Source organism: Schistocerca serialis, chromosome 7 (genome assembly GCF_023864345.2).
Source record: "Schistocerca serialis cubense isolate TAMUIC-IGC-003099 chromosome 7, iqSchSeri2.2, whole genome shotgun sequence".
NCBI lineage: Eukaryota > Metazoa > Arthropoda > Insecta > Orthoptera > Acrididae > Schistocerca > Schistocerca serialis.
In genome coordinates this window covers 345,597,676-345,616,630 of record NC_064644.1, presented here as the reverse complement: position 1 = coordinate 345,616,630, position 18,955 = coordinate 345,597,676, and the positions used below count along the sequence as shown (strand labels likewise).

At 36.2% G+C, this 18,955-nt stretch overlaps 1 protein-coding gene across 1 annotated transcript in view; it reads right to left on the bottom strand.

Annotated features, from left to right (window-relative positions):
• The window catches only part of LOC126413074 (teneurin-m), a 118,743-nt gene that overhangs the window by 37,242 nt on the left and 62,546 nt on the right, over positions 1 to 18,955 (bottom strand). The window contains exons 7-10 of the mRNA XM_050082971.1: positions 13,091 to 13,307; positions 9,047 to 9,241; positions 7,228 to 7,437; positions 2,427 to 2,535 (exon numbers count right to left, since the gene is read on the bottom strand). Coding sequence (XP_049938928.1) covers positions 2,427 to 2,535; positions 7,228 to 7,437; positions 9,047 to 9,241; positions 13,091 to 13,307 — 731 coding nt within the window. The remainder of the gene's footprint in view (positions 1 to 2,426; positions 2,536 to 7,227; positions 7,438 to 9,046; positions 9,242 to 13,090; positions 13,308 to 18,955) is intronic.

Genomic DNA, 18,955 nt, shown 5'->3' with positions numbered 1-18,955 from the left:
ATACTTGGTGTCTGACAGTTCCATGTTTTTAAGCATGATGCAAGGGCTGAACAAAGCTGTGATCTATAGGTTCTTTGTCCCTTGTTAGTCTTATCTGGTATGCATACCACACACTGCCTGCTTGCAGGTGGCCGGAATCCAAGATATGCCAAATCAATTGCCTGCCCTCAGGCACTAGAGCAGCAGCAGAGCACCACTTAGCTGAATGGATGTCAAAATCTCTGTGCACGTACATTTTTAAAGTGCTCAATGAAGGTGTGCAGGTGGCACCGAGGGTGTTGTTGAACTGGCAGGTCTTAGAGGGACACTTTACCATTTTATTCATCCACATGCCAACATTGAACACCCCAGATTATGCCACAGGAATGCGTGAAACAGGAGGGCTGAAAACACATACACAGCCTTTGCTGCTTCAGATGGTTTTGAAGGGTCTCTAGTGGCTCCACACCGTGTACCAAAGCAAAAATTGTAGTCACACTATACTCCAAAGGTATTGTTTTCAATGGAGAAATGTGTGGGGATAAGTTCCCCTTGGGAAGGGGTGGGTTCATGCCCTTAATGCCACCTCCAGGAGCCTATTCATGTCAGTTTTGAGCAGTGATGTGTCTGAAATGTTTTCCTCAGCCACTTATAATAAAACTGTAAGATTTCAATGCTAGGCATCACAGTTCTGATCTCTGTTGCAGAAGGGGTGAAATATGGATAAGAGGAATGTGACAACCTTCCAAATGTGTGACATGTCCACTGTGGCATTAGGCATAATCATTGTGAAGTTTTGTGCCAATGTGACATCATAACACATCTTACACCTCACATGAACCTCTGTACCCTGCGTCGACACCTTGCTGTTTGAAGCGTCACCATTCAGGGCACCACACTTTTGCACCATTACAAAGGAAGGTTGTAGACATATTTGAGCCAAATTTACAAACTCCTGCATCATACTGGCAGACAATTAGAGGGATTAAAGAAGTGACCCTTTAATTGTGTTGCACACTCTGTGTAGAACCTGACAGGAATTCCACTGAGCCCTGTAAACTTTTACAATTTCAGCTGTTTCTCAGTGCCACTAACACTACTATTCTGTAGCACTCTTTTTTGTAGTGATGCCAATATTACATAGGGCAGCAGCACTCTTGGATTTTCCTTTGTAAATGGAGTTCATCAGTTCTGCTTTTGCTTTGATAACCTCAATTTTGGTTCCTATGTGATGTATGAGTGTCTGGACACTAGCTTACATTTACCGACAACAATTGCAGAGATATTCTTCAGGACTGAGCCACAATAAACCAGTCTGTTTTCTTACTTACACAGTCCCACAGTATTTTACAAAGGAGAACATTATCCATCTGGAGTGGCAGGAAATATTGTTCTTTTAAAAAGAGTGTGATTAGTGTCTGTATCCATCTTTGTAATAAGAAAGACATTTTCGTAAAGAAGTGTTTATGTTCTCTGCAGCAATGGAAAGTCCTAGTTGATAATAATAACAATAATAATAATTTGATGAGTATAGGTAATAACTATTTAATTTTAAAGGATGAAACAATCACAGAAGAAAAGAGGATGTTGTGACATGATATCGCTCCCATTTAATTTATGAAGGAGTACTAAAATGTAGAGAAAAGATGCTGAGATGAGTAACATATGCAACAGTTTCTTACTAAATTTCCTTTGAAGAAAGATTCCTGTCATCAAATCCACATTGTAAACATGTGCTTGTGCTGGGCATTAGGAAAATAATGCAATCTGATTAAATTGCAAGCAAGAAATGAGATGAGATGCATACTGGGCTCTCAAAGGTGATGGCTGTTAAGTCCTAGGATTCAAGGGGCAATAGATAAAGAATTTTGTTGTTATCAGAAAGCACAAAGCTTATGGTTACGTTTTTACAGGAGTTATATTTATGCAACAAACCATTCTGATTTATCAATGGATAATAATAATTTTTAAACAGTTCATTTGATTATTCTCAAAATGATGTTAAGTCTCAGTTTAAAATACTAAATATCAAAATCTTCCTGTGGTAGGCAGGACTTCAGTTCTGTGAATGATATACACCTGGTATTATTTCAGTGTGCTATCAGTTTTGCATCAAATTTAGCAGACATGAGACCTCATGTTGCTCTTGACATAATAGAATCAGTATGTAATTTAATTGACAATGACTCTGTAACATTACTACAATGAAAACATAAAATTTATGACAGAATTTGAACTAAGTTAATTAGTTTGTAATAAGATACAGAGTGTTGATTGATTTTTTTCCATCTGTGTTTTCAATAAACACCATTGTAACTTTCATCAAGCAGAAATGATGTGCTGATTATGAAAATGAATGAGTACATTAAGTAACACCAGAGCTATTTTTTGTGTTACAAACAGAGTTTATGGAAAGAAAGTTTCTTTTATTAATTTCTAATGCATACCTCGGATCACACTGCTTTAGATTGCAATATTCCCCGGACCATCCAGCATTGCACATACAGGAATCTCCCACGCAGTGGCCATGAGGTCCACAGTCAAGATCACACAGTTCTGTAACAAATTAAAAATTTATTTTACATTTACATATATATTCCGCAAGCCAAAGTACAACGCATGCCAGAAACAGTATCAGCTATCCTCTTTCACGTTAGGGGGCAGTACAGCTTAAAACAGCAAAAATTTGTCAATGTTCAATAATTTTTTTTACCTACCACAGTAAACCTATAAGAATAAAAGTTGATAGTTGTCTTCTTATGTGGAATAAATATATAATCTACCATAAATAAACTATGTGTACTCCCTTTTAAATATTTCCAAAATGGCAACTGTTCAACAGTCATACTATATCATTTCCCTCATATGTAGAGTAGTTTCAAACTTTTTAATGTTGTTTTTGGTTTACTTTATTGGTGAAATAAATGCTTACAAAACAGAGCTCTTTTAATTACATAATAAAATAAATAATATTTTGAATTATGCTTCAAATCATGAACAGCAGAGTGACCTGATTTTGCTTGATTCTGTTGATATTACATAGTCAAATATACCGAAAAAAATTTCAAAGATTTATTTTACTTAGTTTTTGAGTTATGAGGGAAACAGATCAAGAAGTCTGGGAAATGAGTGTTAAACATTGCTAATGCATTTTTCATACCTTTGCTGTTGTAAATCAAAAACCTCCAGCAGAGTAGCTTGTCCCTTCTAATGATGACTAGTGATCTGTCTTCCTATCTGAACATTCTCCTTCTTTTTCTTGCCTCATTCGTTGTTTGTAGCTTTCTTTTCTCTCCTGACTTTATTTGCACTGTATCCATTTCATCCAATGCAAGTTTACAAAACTTCCCAGGTTCAGTTCCCAATTACTTAATTATATCCAGTCTCCATTTCATGTCTTCATTGAATGTAATCAGTGCATCATTAGTTGCAATCTTAATAATCGTTTTCCTACAAAATCTAGCTTTGAGACAACCTTTGTAAGTTTTTCTGTTCAGTAAGTCATTAAAATTTTGTGTATTGGCACCAACACATCTTTTTAAGAGCTCCATGGTAACTAAATTTTTGAACACAGGCTTGATAGGTTCCATCACTGCAGCTGGTAAAGTGTATTTGTGCCTATAGCTATTATCAGATCCTTCAGACATAGCACATTGATATATGCACCACAACTCATTTCCCGTGGAACAAAAATAAAGCATCAAGTTGGAATCAGAAGAGCATTTGTGATCAGCCTAGGATCTACAATATTTACGAACCGGGACTAAAACTTGATAGCGGCAACCCCCCCCCCCCCCCCCCTCCCCTCTCACTTGAGTGTTTGAAATAGGACATAAAAAAAAAGATTTTTCAAAAATATGTTCATTTTGTGATGCAAATATTTCGAAGAGTTTGATATATGAAACATATATGTTGTATAGTCTTAAGTGTCTCAGTGCAGTGTCGTGTCTCTTCAAACAGCATTCTTCTATCTATCACATGTCACTATATTTCACTCTGTGGAATTAAAAATTCAAACACGTATATTTTGTAATGGAAGCCATCAAACCTATGTTCAGGACAGTGAAAATTAAAATGTTCTGAGGTGCCTCTTTTACTCCCAGTCAGACAGCTATATTCTACTCCCACTTTAAAAGAAGCACAACTAATACTATGTGGGATTATTTGTGACTGGGATCATAAGAACTCTCCCGAAAATTTCCTCTCTTTACTGTCTATATAGCAAACATAAAACCAGTAAAGACAAGAGACAAGCAAGACAATATGCATTTCTTCAATCCTTAGATCCCAGCATTCTTATCACTCTAATCTTGCTACAGCTTTACACAGCATGCTTTCCTTTCTGCAAAAGAATCTATTACCTCATCATCAAAGCTTGTAAAACATTTTGCTACATGAAAATTGAAATGTTGTTGTCTAATACTGAAAAAGCTGTTAATACGAATAATACCCAAGACTTGTGGTTTCTCAATTTGATTACGTCTATTTTGTCACTGTTTGCTAGATAAAACGAAATAGGCCTATCTAATACTGCAGCAATTGTAACACAAGCCAAATAAGCAAGACTGTTTTGGCACAAATGGTCTTTTTATCTACCTCATTTACATAAATAACATGAAAGAATATAATTCACGGGGACCAATATCAAAGGCCTATTAGGCCTATTACAAGCAAAAAATTTTATGTTGGGAAGTAGTTTCACATTTCAGTCATATACTCCAGTTTCTCAAGCATGAGATCGAAAAGTAGTAGTAGTACTTTTGTATAAATTTTGAATTGTCCATATGACTTGTGTGATATCCCTGTTTCTCCTCCTTCCTTGTTCTAACAAACAATTTTGTCGTCATTAATTCTGTGACTACTCCTGCTATTGACAAAACTTATTCTCCGGTTAACTTCCCCAACTGTGCCAGAATCACCGGTTTAGTTATCCCATGTTTACTCACCTGTTTGGTGTTATTATATGTTCATACAATGTGTTTTTTGCACTATTCAGAGAAGTAGTGTACAGGTCGGGCAAAAATTTTCTGCCAAAATTTCATTTTCTTGGTTGCACCTAGAAGATAATATGTAATATTTCTTAACTGTTATTCCTGTTAGACATTTATTTCCACTCTGGTACTCTGATTCTATAAATTTTGGTAATAATTATAACAGTGTTTATCATTCACATACCCAACCATGTAAACAAACAGCGACTGGTATTCACCTGTTCGTGCTTATTCATCTGAGTTCATATAATCCCGTCCCCTTTTGTCTGTGGCAAAGTTTTTTATTTCTTGATGTGATAGGGTTCCCCTGGCAGAAGCATCACAGACACTATGCACACACTCAAAAATCAACTTATGATTCATTCAGAATTCAACTTAGAATGCGTAAAAAATATTCAAATACCAAAAGGGGCACATTTCAAAATAATCGATAGACCAATGTGCGCTGGAAGCGGGCACTTTGTGAAACATGGTTTTTCTTCTTCAAGAATATGAATTTTTGGTGCCCCCGAAATAACTGCCTGGGGCACACACCCCATTCGCCCCCCCCCCCCCCCCCCCCCCCCCCGGTCACGGCCAGTTTGTGATATCATATAGCCTAACCCATGTATAGCTGCTGTCATGTTAATAAAACAATCAGAATTTTCCTTAATTCCTTAATTTCATTCCCATAATATTAGGTTATTGTACTTATGGCAGCATGTCAGTCACTTTTTATCACATAGAGGTTTTCCATCAGAGAGCTTTCTACCCTAACTTTATTTTTCTTAACTGTGCATCCATCCTCTTTTGGACATGGGCAACACAGTGCGGTTTAGTGATAGGGTTATTAAGTCGATGAGGCTTTAACTGAGAAACAATCACGAAGGATTTGGTATCACCATCACCAGCATAATTAATATGTTGTGCACCTCACCCGATCTCCAATTGCAGAATAAAACTTTTCATTCTTTCCACTTCATAGCATCTGCGGTACCGCTATGGGTAAGTGAAAACATTAGTTCATGTCTTTCCATCCATTCTGCATAAGCCATATCATTTTTTTATCTTTCCACCTTTCATAACCCTTGCAATAAGAATAATATAAACATGTGATCTGTTTAAAAATCATAAGGAAATATTTACAGTTTATGTCACACAAGGTGGCTGCAAGTATGAGAAATTTAGCTTCCAACTGATGACTACAAGTGTGAGAAATATAGTTTCAAAACTGTATACAACAATATGAGAAATTTTGACACACAAAATTTGACTCAAGGAAAATAGAGTGTTACTCTCAGGGTATGTGGCTATGACTGACAGATGGAGGGCATAGCTTTACTATTTAGTTAATAACTTCAAAACTATTACAGAAATTTAAAAAAATGAAATATTGATTTTTTGAAGATTTTGAGATGTATCTGCCCTCTAAAATCCACAAATGAAGGTATAGGAGAATAAAATTGTGCCCCTTTACACATCCTTATCTCCCCTGCTCATATGCACCTTACATGATAGATATGGTGCCAGTAAGATCATTGTATAGTTGAACCTCAAACACTGGCTCTCTAAACTAATTCAACATTTCATTGAGATCTTTGTGTAGCTTCCAATAATTCTTTCATAAGTTCTGTCAGTGTTTGCAAAATGCTTTCATATTGGCTCAACCAGTTGGTTTATCTCTGGCAGTACACACCAGTATTCCTTATATTAGTTTAACCTTGTATGGATGATAGCACATTTAAATCAGTGGAATACGAGAGTGTGGATGACTCACAACTGTATTACTGATTTATTACTGCCATTCATTCTGGTTTTCATTGTCTTCAGAGAGTGTTAGTAACTTTAAGTACATTTGCTAAACTGTCTTGTGTACAAGTATTAATTTTCATGACATTTTTCGAATGTAATATGCACAATTAGGAAAAATTATATGCTGCTATCCTGTGCTAATGTGCTAACTTGTATTTAAATAATAAATAATACCCATGTAACACATGATCATAGTTTTCCTGGCAAATCAGTAATCTATATTGTTTCAAACTGTCCACTTATGTCACATCATCTGCACTTCATAATATTTTAGCACTGATACTTTTGGAGGTCTGAATGACTGCTGTTAGCATTGATAGACCTCAAATGTATGATTTCATGTACACTTATGAACCATGTAAACAATTTGCATGTAACTTTGTACTACGTAATAAACCTCTTCAGCTTGTTTCATGAAAATTTATGTGAAGAAGTTGTGGAAATAATGAAAAAACTGTAGTCTCACCTCGTGAACAATCATCGCCAGACCACATTGGTTCACAGCTACATGTCTGGGTCTCAAGGTCAAAGTTGCCATGCCCAGAACAATCTGGCAGACACTGAAGTGCATCATTGTCCATCTGACTGCAGTCAGCTCCTTTCCAGCCTTTCTTGCAAATGCACACACCCTCTGCACAAAAGCCATGTCCTGAGCAGGTTGGGTGTGGGCAGTCCACTGAAAAAGATACCATTAACTGCAATAAATCTGCTAGTCTGTGGAGTAAATTATAAGATTTTATAGTGTTTCTACCAATGAAATGTAGACACTCCTGGAAGGGAAAATGTGCCATCAAAGTGGAGGAGGTGGGAGAAGCGAAGACAGAAAATAGTGGGCTAGGTCAATAAAATAACAATTGAATATGGAAGAGAACATCACGAAAGAAATGGTATAGCATCAGGGACTTGAGTTATAATTGGGTGGATATCGAGAACGCAGGAAAACAGGTTCATATTTGCAAAATTTTGTGGCATTCATGTAGGAAAGTTAAAGGAGAGCTGATGTAATTCTGTGCTCCAGTCTTGCAGAAGACATTCTGTAAAAGAGTATTTCTTCTTTTGTATGTAGATCATCTACAAAATGTTCGTGACTATTATGGGAAGAATCTAGAGCTGATGTAATTCTGTGCTGCAGTCTTGCAGAAGACATTCTGTAAAAGAGTATTTCTTCTTTTGTATGTAGATCATCTACAAAATGTTCGTGACTATTATGGGAGGAATCTAGGAGAATCACAAAGTCCTACAATTTTTTAGTGAAGGTTGAGAGAATGTTAAAAGGGTACTCACTAAGATGGGAGGAGATTTAATTAAAATCAACTGGAGGTTATTCAAAGGCTGTAGTCAGTAACACACCTAAGCACCAACCCCTGGATCTTTTATATAAAGTTAGTATGTAAAAAGATATGCATGAATTGCAGGTAAAGTTGAATCTGGTTGTACACAATACCTGCTGTGGCAATGGACAAGTTAATGTTAATGAGAGGAAACTGATGCACTGAAGAAAGTTTACCATTCACCTAGTTCTCTCTCCCAATCTAGGTCTTTTTTTAACTTTCCCCTTATCTTTGTTTTCATGGTCTTTCTTAATTCGATATCTAATATGTTTCTGTTGTCACAATTAAGTACAGAAATGGAAGAAAAAGCAGAAATGAATGATGGTGGTATCATCTAACCACTTGTCTCAAATGTCAAGTAAGTTTCACCATACATAATATCCTCATACTATTAATAGTCCATCATTAGAGGTGTGTTTTGTACCCACTTTTTAAAGATGTTATAGACAATTTTTCAATCTAACCCAAAGCAATGTTGAATAATCTGATGCTCGGAAAATGTACTGGTAATCCTGCCCTCCTCTTGCTCCTCAAATTTCCATAATGGAAGTTCTCTCCACATCCAGGATTTGATCATGCTATGAACATAGCCAACATAGTTCAGTGATATCAATCTAGGAGATAGACTGTAGTGAAATGGTTGGTTAGGAACTGAGAGAAGTAACTGAGTTACACTACTGAGCACCATTCTTCGCTTGTACGTGGCTTCTGCAAAATACATTCAGTTAGTTCAAACAAGGAATGCAGTTCCAAAACACAGACAATAGCATCACAGGAATCATTTTAATGTGGGCACTAAAGGAATCAGCAAGGCAACACTATTTGGATCATGAAATATATATGACTGCAGTCCAAGAAAATGTGAGAGTAATGTTTATGGCTATTTGATGCAAGAGATAGTTTCATATATCATTTAATAAAGCAACTTTACTGAACTTATTGAAACTGACATACCTTCCTCACAGAATTTTCCCATGTATCCACGCACACAGGCACATTTACCATTGACACAATGACCATGTCCATTACAGTCTGGTACTTCACATTCATCATGCCTTAAGCTACATTCCTTTCCCTTCCAACCTGGATTGCACTGGCATTCTCCATTTATATATTCTCCTCGTTGACTGCAAAGTACGGGACAAACACCTGAAATTGAAAATATTCACTAATAAGAATAATGTGTTTGATGGAAAGCATACCCCACAAACATAAAACAAAATTATCAAGCTAGTTGGGTACTCATAAATATATGTTAAATTTTAAGCTGCAGTGCTATAATTCTGAATAACACTGACCTGCTGAACTAGAGAGCAAAATTTATATTCCCTCTCATTGACAGAGAAAGCATAGGACCACCAAAATAAACTGATTTATATTATGAAAGGATTCTAAAAGTTGTGTGTGAAGTCTTCATATGTCCAGACAACATGACATCTTTCATCCACTGGTTATCTCTAGGATGTCCAGATCTTTAGTATTATTAATTACACAAGTAATAGAAGACCCTAAACTGAAATTTTTAAGATAAGCAAGCAATGGTCACAGATGATATTTCAGGCAGTTTTGAATAAGCTATATGTATCACGAACGTTTGAAAGCTGCTTGTGTTTCACAAAAAATGAGTGCCTAGAGCACTGACGTTGGTGGTGGTGCAAATAAGCATCACTACCTTTTTTAAGTGATCATATTTATTCATTTTCCACTAAATCCAGCCTGCAGTATTCATGTAATATCTTTTGGGACCATTTTCAATCAAAGTATGATTGACAGAGAATGCAGTATAAGAAATGAACTGTATGGCTGTAAAATTCCAATAAAATGAAGAAAAGTGGCATAATTTGGCCAGTTACAAGTAAACAAGTGTTAACAGATTTATATTCACAAACAGATGGGAACCAAATGCTGGCTTTCAGAACTAGGGCGTCCTTTATGTGGCAAAAGACAGGGTGCTGTTGAAGGAAATGAACTGAACCATAGATCTTGAGTTAATGATGAAAGAATAGGGCAGGTCAAAAAGGGAAATTAACAATGGAATGTCAGCGGCAAATGGGATATGTAAATCAGAGAAACTAGATAGAAGGAATGAAGATTAGGGTCTAATATCCCATCTACATTGAGGTCATTAGAATGGAGCAAAGACTCATGATGTTTCAAGGATGGGGAACAAGTGTCTATTGTGGAGCTGCAAGGGACAGCACATGCAGTTATATAAAACTTCCTCCATACAGACATCGACACAAGGGCCAACTTGCATGGAGTATTGCTGTCCACCTGACACTGTCATTACTGACATTTCATTACATAGCTAACATGTTGAATTACAGTTGTATGGATGGTGAAAGCACAGGCAATGTTATCTGGTCACAAATCAGTGATCACAAGGAGTTTTATCGTATTATATGACTAGTGTTCAAGCAGTACACTGAAACTAAAAAACTAGCAAATTAGGCCTACTCAATGTTTACCACTCTTGAAAGAAATTATATATGTGCCCTAAAACTTGGAAGGGTAAACTGATGTAAGTAAAATGTGTGTGGGGCCAACTTTCCCTTCGTACACTGCGAACTGTTCATCAGAAAATGATGAGCATGACAGAAAAAAAAAGTTTTTCCTTGTGCACGTCACAATCATATACCTGCAGTAGTATAACAAAGTGTCCAGGTGGACAAGAAAAAAAAAATCCCGGCTTTCCCAATTAGAAATACATATTTTCCTGCATGAAAATACACTATACCTCAGGCAAAAGTACATTTTTTTCCATGTTCAGTGACAATATACTTCCCATCAGAGCTGTTAAACTTATCAATCATTTGTATGGTAAAACGAGCCCAGCAACAACAATGAATTTGGCAAGATCTTTGATGTGTGGCAACATGTATACTGTGTACTTTCACAACATGAAAGCATAAATGTGAATTCCATCAAACGCAGTATGGTAGATCCAAAAGCACTGAAATCGAGATTGCATTGCACGATGCACTTTTGTCAGCCAAATCATGGCTCATGTCACATGATCTCGCACTCCAGTGACAGCAGATATTCAGAGCATAGCACACGTGATGTAGTCAGCCAATAGCAATATCACTGTTAAGTAGTGCAAACACATAAATGCAAAACATTAATGGTTTAAATTAACATACATACAGTACAGTTGCAAGAAAAGCTAAGCTTTTACATATATTACTGGTTATCAAAAAATTTTGCTGTTTTTTCCAAGGGGTTGGTTAGGCAGGATCCTAAGGGCACAGCATAAATCACAGCAAGTGAATATTTCTGACAAGACAACTATAAATTTCACTGTTGTGCATCGACCAGTTCGTGGGTTACTTGGCTGAATACATGTTATGCTGTGGTGCATCTACCACACAGCATGAGCAACAGAATGTCTGCTGCCCACATCATTCAAATGAGTGCAGCTCCACTCATATTGCAGCAGGGTGAGCAAGTCAGCAAGGAGGCCAGCAGTCACGCCAATACTGCAGTCATTATGCGCAGCTAGAATCGGCGTGCACAGATCGGCACTATGTCCTGCTTCAACGGCACTGCTCTGCAGTCAGCAAAAACGAAATAATCCTCTGTGAAGTGAGTATTTAAGCTCTCGCTGAAGCAGCAGAAAGAGTGACATTGCTTGCCTGGAACTGATGATCATCACCAGAGCTGCCGCTACTGGAGCTATCATCATCCAGTCCACCATTCACCACTGCTATTCTGACCAAGACATCGTGCTACAAGGGACCAGACACTACCAGCTAGGTGGGTCTGGACTAGGACATCATTTCGTGGATTGTACTGAGGAAATTTAACTTGACATCACTCGTACTCATAAAAGAACGTTGCATTCAATACGAATGGACCAGTAGTATTTCAGAACTAGTTGTTTCCACTATATAATCTTGCAAGTCACTTCATTCTTGACAATGTCAAGAATAGCCTTTACTGCCACCTAAGAATTACAGAAGAAGTGTACGTTTATTTGGTGTTTACTCTAGAAGAATCTCCAAGCACATTTAAGTTGCTTGTTCCAATAATCAGAATTGTGTAAACAAACAACTAGTCAAGTCAGTCAAGCATGTGTATTGTGTTGGGCATAAAAAGATTCCATCATGCACTTCAACTTTTCCATAGAAAAGCCAGTTACATAGGAAATTGCTCAAGAACTCACCAAATACTGTTTTTTAAGAATACGTATGCTTTATGTCATCATTATTGTACAATTTGTAATCTGTGAAAGAACTAAAATGGCTTGTCTTCCGGGCCCAAAATTTTTCTAAGTGGCTGCCCTCAAAGTGTTATGTTTTGATTAGAGTCACACACTCCACAATTTATGAAATTCATCACACATTCTTACACTTAACACAATTCATATAATTCATCTTGCATAAAAGGAAATTTACTTTGAAAGTAACACTTCTCAAACCACCATTCGCAAGACCTGTTAAAGATGTGAACAGTTGTGACATCACGCTCATTGAAAGTAGTTAGTTGTTTTGAAGTGTTGCACAGTCTTTGTCCTAAAGCCTTTTAACACATTTTGCTATCAGTACACACTTGTGTGTACACTGTGTTTCATTGTTGAAAATGGCACAATTTTTCTCATTTATGTTTTATTGCTGGGGTGTTATTCTGCCGTAGCAGGCTAAAATAAAAGTCTTCATTAGAGCATCAGTTTCTTGTCAATCAAAATTTTAACTGAAAATTATAACAGTGAAAAGTTCCTGGAATTCTAAAAAATCCCAGGTTTTTCTCAGATGAAAAAATTTATTGGTTTTTCGTGGATTTTCCAGTTGTCCTGGGGTGTATACATCCTGTATAACAATCTGAGACGTAAACAAAACAAAAAAGATGAACAGATCCTAATGTAGCAAACTCTTGAATCACTGTTGAATTACATGTGAAATTAGTATGGATTTGCCATAATTACTTTTATTATAGACTTAACACTAATAAAACAATGGAAAATCAAGGATAGATTAACATTAAAAAGTATAAACTCACTTTCACTGCAGTCATCTCCACCAAATCCAGGATTGCATTGGCAATGTCCTAACAGACACTCTCCTTTGCCACTACAGCCACTGGGGCAATTCTGTGTCATTTCTTCTGCAATAACTGCAATGAATGACACTTCACGTGCATCTCCATCGTCATTGTAAAGTGACAAAAACCAGTGTCCTTGTTCCATGTAATGTGTTACATCCTTTTTCACTGCCATCTAAGCAATAAGAAACAAATTATTTATTATTAGAATTAAAATATTTAGATGACAATAAAATCATCAAATCCTCCATAGACAAAGAAGAATAATGACTAGAATACTATAGAATTTTCTGTGCAAAATAAAACATGACAATAAATCAAGTTTTCCCTGCTTTTTAAGAACCTCCTTCAACAGTGCAGTTAGCTGTACAGATATGACATTTGTGCTCTAAATAACTGTAATTTTCAATTATTTAAACAAATAATAAATGAATTCGAACAATATAAAATTACAAGGAGACAGTACGGCCAGCCATAACTTTCCTTCAGGAAGCAAAATTCCAAGTACTGCTGATAGATTCATATCAACACAGAAAACACTTCCTAGTTTTCAGTACTGTTAGTTCTGTCATTAGGAAGGAAAGAGCAGCTGGTTGGGAAATGTTAGAAGGGAGGGGAAGGTCATTCAGACCTCAGGATGACAGGAGTATGTGTGCTGTGAGGACAGGCATCTGAGGCAACAGTATCTGCTCCAACACTGTATGCCTCAATGCTTATGCCAACAACTCCCAAGACTTCCTCTCCCTTTTGATACTCAAAGCTCTTGTCCACAAACAAACCTCCCAGGCAATCTCATCCTCTCACCATCTGACAAACACAGCTCCTACTTCCAGAAAACTCAGAAGCACCACGCCATCATATATTACTACCCAGTCTTCAGATGCTTTAGTACTTTACTTTGCCACAACTGTGATTTTCTCAATTGTAGTCATGAAATGAAATTGTCTCTACTGATGCCCTTTCCAGACCACCCACCAACATCTTCCCTCACCCTCCTAATCTATATAGGTCTTTGCTTATCCTCAGAACAGGTGTGTCCCTCCCAACCTGGTGTCTAAGTAACCTAACTCTCCTTTCCAAGCATCCCCAACCTATCCCTCAGCAGATCTGAAAGCTACAATATCTTTTCTACCTTTATATATCTCTGTTGGCACTATTTACAATTTTGTGTTTTGAAAATAAGTAGTTGCTAACCATTCTGTCTCCTTGTAATTATCAAAACTGAATTTTTCTTTTGACATAATTATCCCAGAATAAGATAGCTAGTCTCAATTTTGATTTCAACTATGTCTTTCCAAATACCATGCCATTTTTCAGTTCACAAATAAGATTCTACAAAATTTAAATGGTAAAATTTGCTAAGTGGTATTTTCTGTGATATGTCAAAAGTATCTGGTTGTGCAGTTCCAAGAGAAACTCAAATACTTTGGGTGCAGACATCTAGCTTGTAACTGGTTTTCTAACTGAAATAACGCAGTGTTGCATTAAAGTACCCACAGAGTCTAAACAATTTAACTGCACTGTCAGACTGAGGAATAATCAAGCAGATTTACTACAGGGATTGAGATTGGAATCAGTGTTGTTTTTGAATGTGCCATCATAATCCAACTACTTGTAATAGTTTGCTGATGGTACAAGCATTATAATCAAGCCTAATGGCAGAAATTCAAAACATTTTAAAAGATTAATAAAATTTTCTTAGATCTTATTAAGTGGTTCTGTGCAAACACACTGTCATCAAACTTTGATAAGACACAATATATCCAATTCTGTACTGCACAAATCCTGGCTACATAATTAAAAACAATGAGTAAGGGGGAGTCAAATAAATGAAACAGAATATTCTACATATTTAGAGTTTATATTACCAAAAATCTGAACAGAAGTCACACATTACCAGTCTTCTTAAATGTCTAAATTCTACAACTTTTCTGTTATGGGTAATAGCATATTTTGAAGATAAAATTGTCAATAAGTGGACTTACTTTTCTTGTTTTCATTCATAATGCCTTATCATATTATTCTGGAGCAACACTTCATCGAGGAAGAAACTGTTTGCTGCACAGAAGCATGTAATGAAGATAACATGCGTTGTCCACAGTAGATTGTCTTGGAGACAGCCCTTTAATAGTTGGGCATACTGACAACTGCCTCACAGTATATTTATTCCCATATTAAGTTTGTTTACAACAATCAATGACCTTTAGAAATGTAATACTAGAGGGGGGAATGACATACACCATCCATCACTCGAAACACACTATGGGATGTAAATGAGGGAGGATGATCACTGGATATGAAAAATCTAATAAATGTTAAAATTAACTTCTAACACAAACTAAAATCGTGTCTGATTGGCAACTTATTCAGAAAATGCATTACATTTGTAAACTAAATGATTTGTTGGACCACTTAATAGTAAGAGATAGCACCAATGCTCCACGTAACACGCAGATAACTAATTCCACTTCATGTGGACATCTGCAACAGTTCCCATGCCAAACACTTCTTGTAGAACAGTCTCTTCAACACAGAGTCCATTTCAGATGCAGAATGACTAATTACACGACTTTTCTACTTTTATTAAGTCAGATGACTCAGTTGTTCCTTTGAGAAAGTCAGTACTGATTTCCTTCCCCATATTTACCCAATCAGAGCTTTTGCTCAGTCTTTAATGACCTCGTCATCAATAAGACATAAGAACCAAAGCTTCTTTCCTTTTTTTCTTCTGAATGTATTCTCTTCTAGTAGTTAGTGTGGTAAACTCGGTTCATCATAGGATGAGTCATCTGAATGGAGACTTGCCTAAATGCTAGTAGACCAGTTTTGTTCTTTTTATTCACTAATAGCTGACAAAACCAGCGCTGCACAGGTATTCAGTTTGCCAATTTTCTATCAGAAACGAAAACAAAAAATGAACTTTGTTTGAATGTATCATAAGAAAGCATAGACTGTAGTAGTTTCCTAACAGTCTTGATTACCTTTATGTTAAGTGTGTTGCATACCTATTGGACAGTACCACATTTCAATTGCTGTGTTTGCATATGTAATCAGTGTCTTACTAGATTCCCCCAGAAGCGGTGAACCATCCAGAAACTGTGTAAAGATATACATAGGGCCGCATAACCTACAGAACACTTTTATTCTCCATAGTTATCCTCCTGTCTGTTACTTACAAATGAACAGTACCGTATTTATAGCAAAACTGAAACTGCCACATTTAATTCAAGTTTTATTCAAAAATTGTTGATATGTAACATGAGACTTGGGGCTGTTGTAGCAGAAATAAAAAATGGTACATATTTACTATATAGTACTGGGAAACACAGTTTCCTAAAAAAAAGTAAAATTCAGAAAAAAACCCAAAACAAAAACGTATCAAATATCACTTCAATATTTTGTTGAGCTTCTAAGAAACATGCTTCTGTTATTTATGAACAGTGTTCACACTTATCAATAATAACAGGAGACTCTTGCCTTTGATCATGATAAAGAACATTCATTGATGCAGACTTTACTTGCGTCAAAAGTATTTGCTTGATTACATGAAAGTGCAGAAGTTAAGCAATCAGTTAATTTTTATCACTTATAAAATACAATTTATATTTTATAAGGATATAAAATACACAATGGGCTAACACTGAACAATGTGCAGTTCTAAGCATGTGCAAAACAAAAAACAAACAGAAGACATCTGCTCAGAGTTTCTCTCTCACAAATTTATTGCTTTTTCCCTATCAATGCTACCAATACATACTACATCATTTATGTGCTGTATCAAACCTACTAAACTGTAGCTTTGGTAGAGCGCAACTCTAGCAATTCCTCTCCACAGCTCAATACGTAGCTTGTGTTTTCATCTACAGCCGTTTGTGCTTTGCAGTTGAAAGCTGTCAAAAGTGCTGCCAGATGTCATGGATTTCCTTAAGTTTACTTGACTGTAGTTGTATCTTAGTATTAAAGAATAAATGTATTCAAACTTCATGCACAATGTGGCTTTTTTCACACATTTCAGTGTTTATGGCTACATATTTCTTGAATTAGATGCCGTACAGTTATATATTTGTGTAGGTACATTCAGTGGCATATGTGGATACTGTCTATGAAATATGTTGTGAATACAGAGAGTAGGAAACAATTAATAAATTTAAACGTCATGCACAATGTGGCAGATTTTCACGCGTTCCAAGTATTTATCAGGCCATATTTTCTGAACTGTGATAGGTAAGTGATTTACATGCAGGCTAATTGTTGCCTGACAGTAAAGGGTATGTATATCAAGTTTGGTTGAACTTGGTCCATTTGTTTAGTAGGAGATGTGGAACATAACGCACACACACAACATACTTCCATTTTTTATAATATGTATTGATACTGACTGTATTTTAAGCAGTTTTCTTCACAGAGAAACAACTTTTCTGCTTTTAAGTAATCCCTTTATAAATGTCCAAATTACATGTCTTGTTTATGCTTGTATGACTGCTTGTATTACCATCACCACTGCAAAGTCTGTTCCTTGTAGCCATTTGCCACCTCCTACTTCAGGCAGTAGGTACTCGTATTATCTGCCAGCACAAAACAGAGGACTGGCATAGTTACTAAAGCACTTTTTATATGATCTAATAGCCAAATAAATGTTCTATTATCAAGAATACATATTCTGGGTGTAGCAGATTGTATTACCAAATCAATCACTCATTGTGCATCCCATTATACACGGTTAGTTGAAGATAATCTGCTCTTGTTTCTTTCTTGTTTCACTGTTACTGCTAGTATGGAACTATTACTTCTACTTCACCTTAGCATGTTTTCTCCTTGGTCTGTTTGCTGATGCACTTGTTTATTCATTTTTTCCATCAACTCTCTGATGACCTTGTCATCCACAGGATATTAAAATTTTTAACCCCCTTTCACATTCAAACTAGAGATGGGCAAAACTGTTCTTTTCAGAGATCGGATCGGAACTGTTCACTCCCTGAAATGAAATAGCTCTTTTTCATGACTCACCACTCATTCAGAATAGAAAATAAATGGAAGGCACATTGCCCTTTAAACTTGGTTTATTCCAGTACTATACCTGTATTTTGATCTTATTTGATCCTATTTTGAAGTAACACAGATAATGAGTAAGAATTTTGTATTGTTTATTGAAATTTCCACGATATGACAAAGTTTTTGATTATTGATTTATTTTGCACTATCGTGGTTTTTTGGGTGATCAGAAAATGTTGTAACTTGAGATTTACGTTAACAATATATTTGGCTATAATGTATTAAAATTTCATTAAACTCGTACAAATACATCGCAAGCCATATATTTTTAAAGTGAACGTTTCCTTTCGAAAATGCCTAAAATCGCAAAATCCGTACCAGAATAAGAAAAAAAAAAATATATGAATTTGACTGTAAGACTAAAGTGCTGCATATAGACTTATGCAGAATAAAACAAGGAAAATATTGGTGTACCACATTTTGCGATACGTTTATCGGTTCGCTCGTAATTAAAGTGTAAATTCGAGTGTCCATAATAAAAATTCTATACTAAGAGGAGTCGTCAGGAACCTAATCTGATCAGTTTAAACAAATAAAAATAAAATAAAAACAAATGATGTATACATAACATGATAATGTTATATACACAGCGGTATTACTACGAAGAACAATATCCAGTAGAGACGAACTCCGATGCAGAGGCGCTGAGTCAAGCAGGTCGAGCCACGAGCTGTATTACTGCATGAGCTAAGACCGCAGAGACCAGAGTGACACCTGAGTTGCTTTGCTGAACGCTCTGGCTAGAGTCGAGAACGGTGGGGTGAGTGTTGA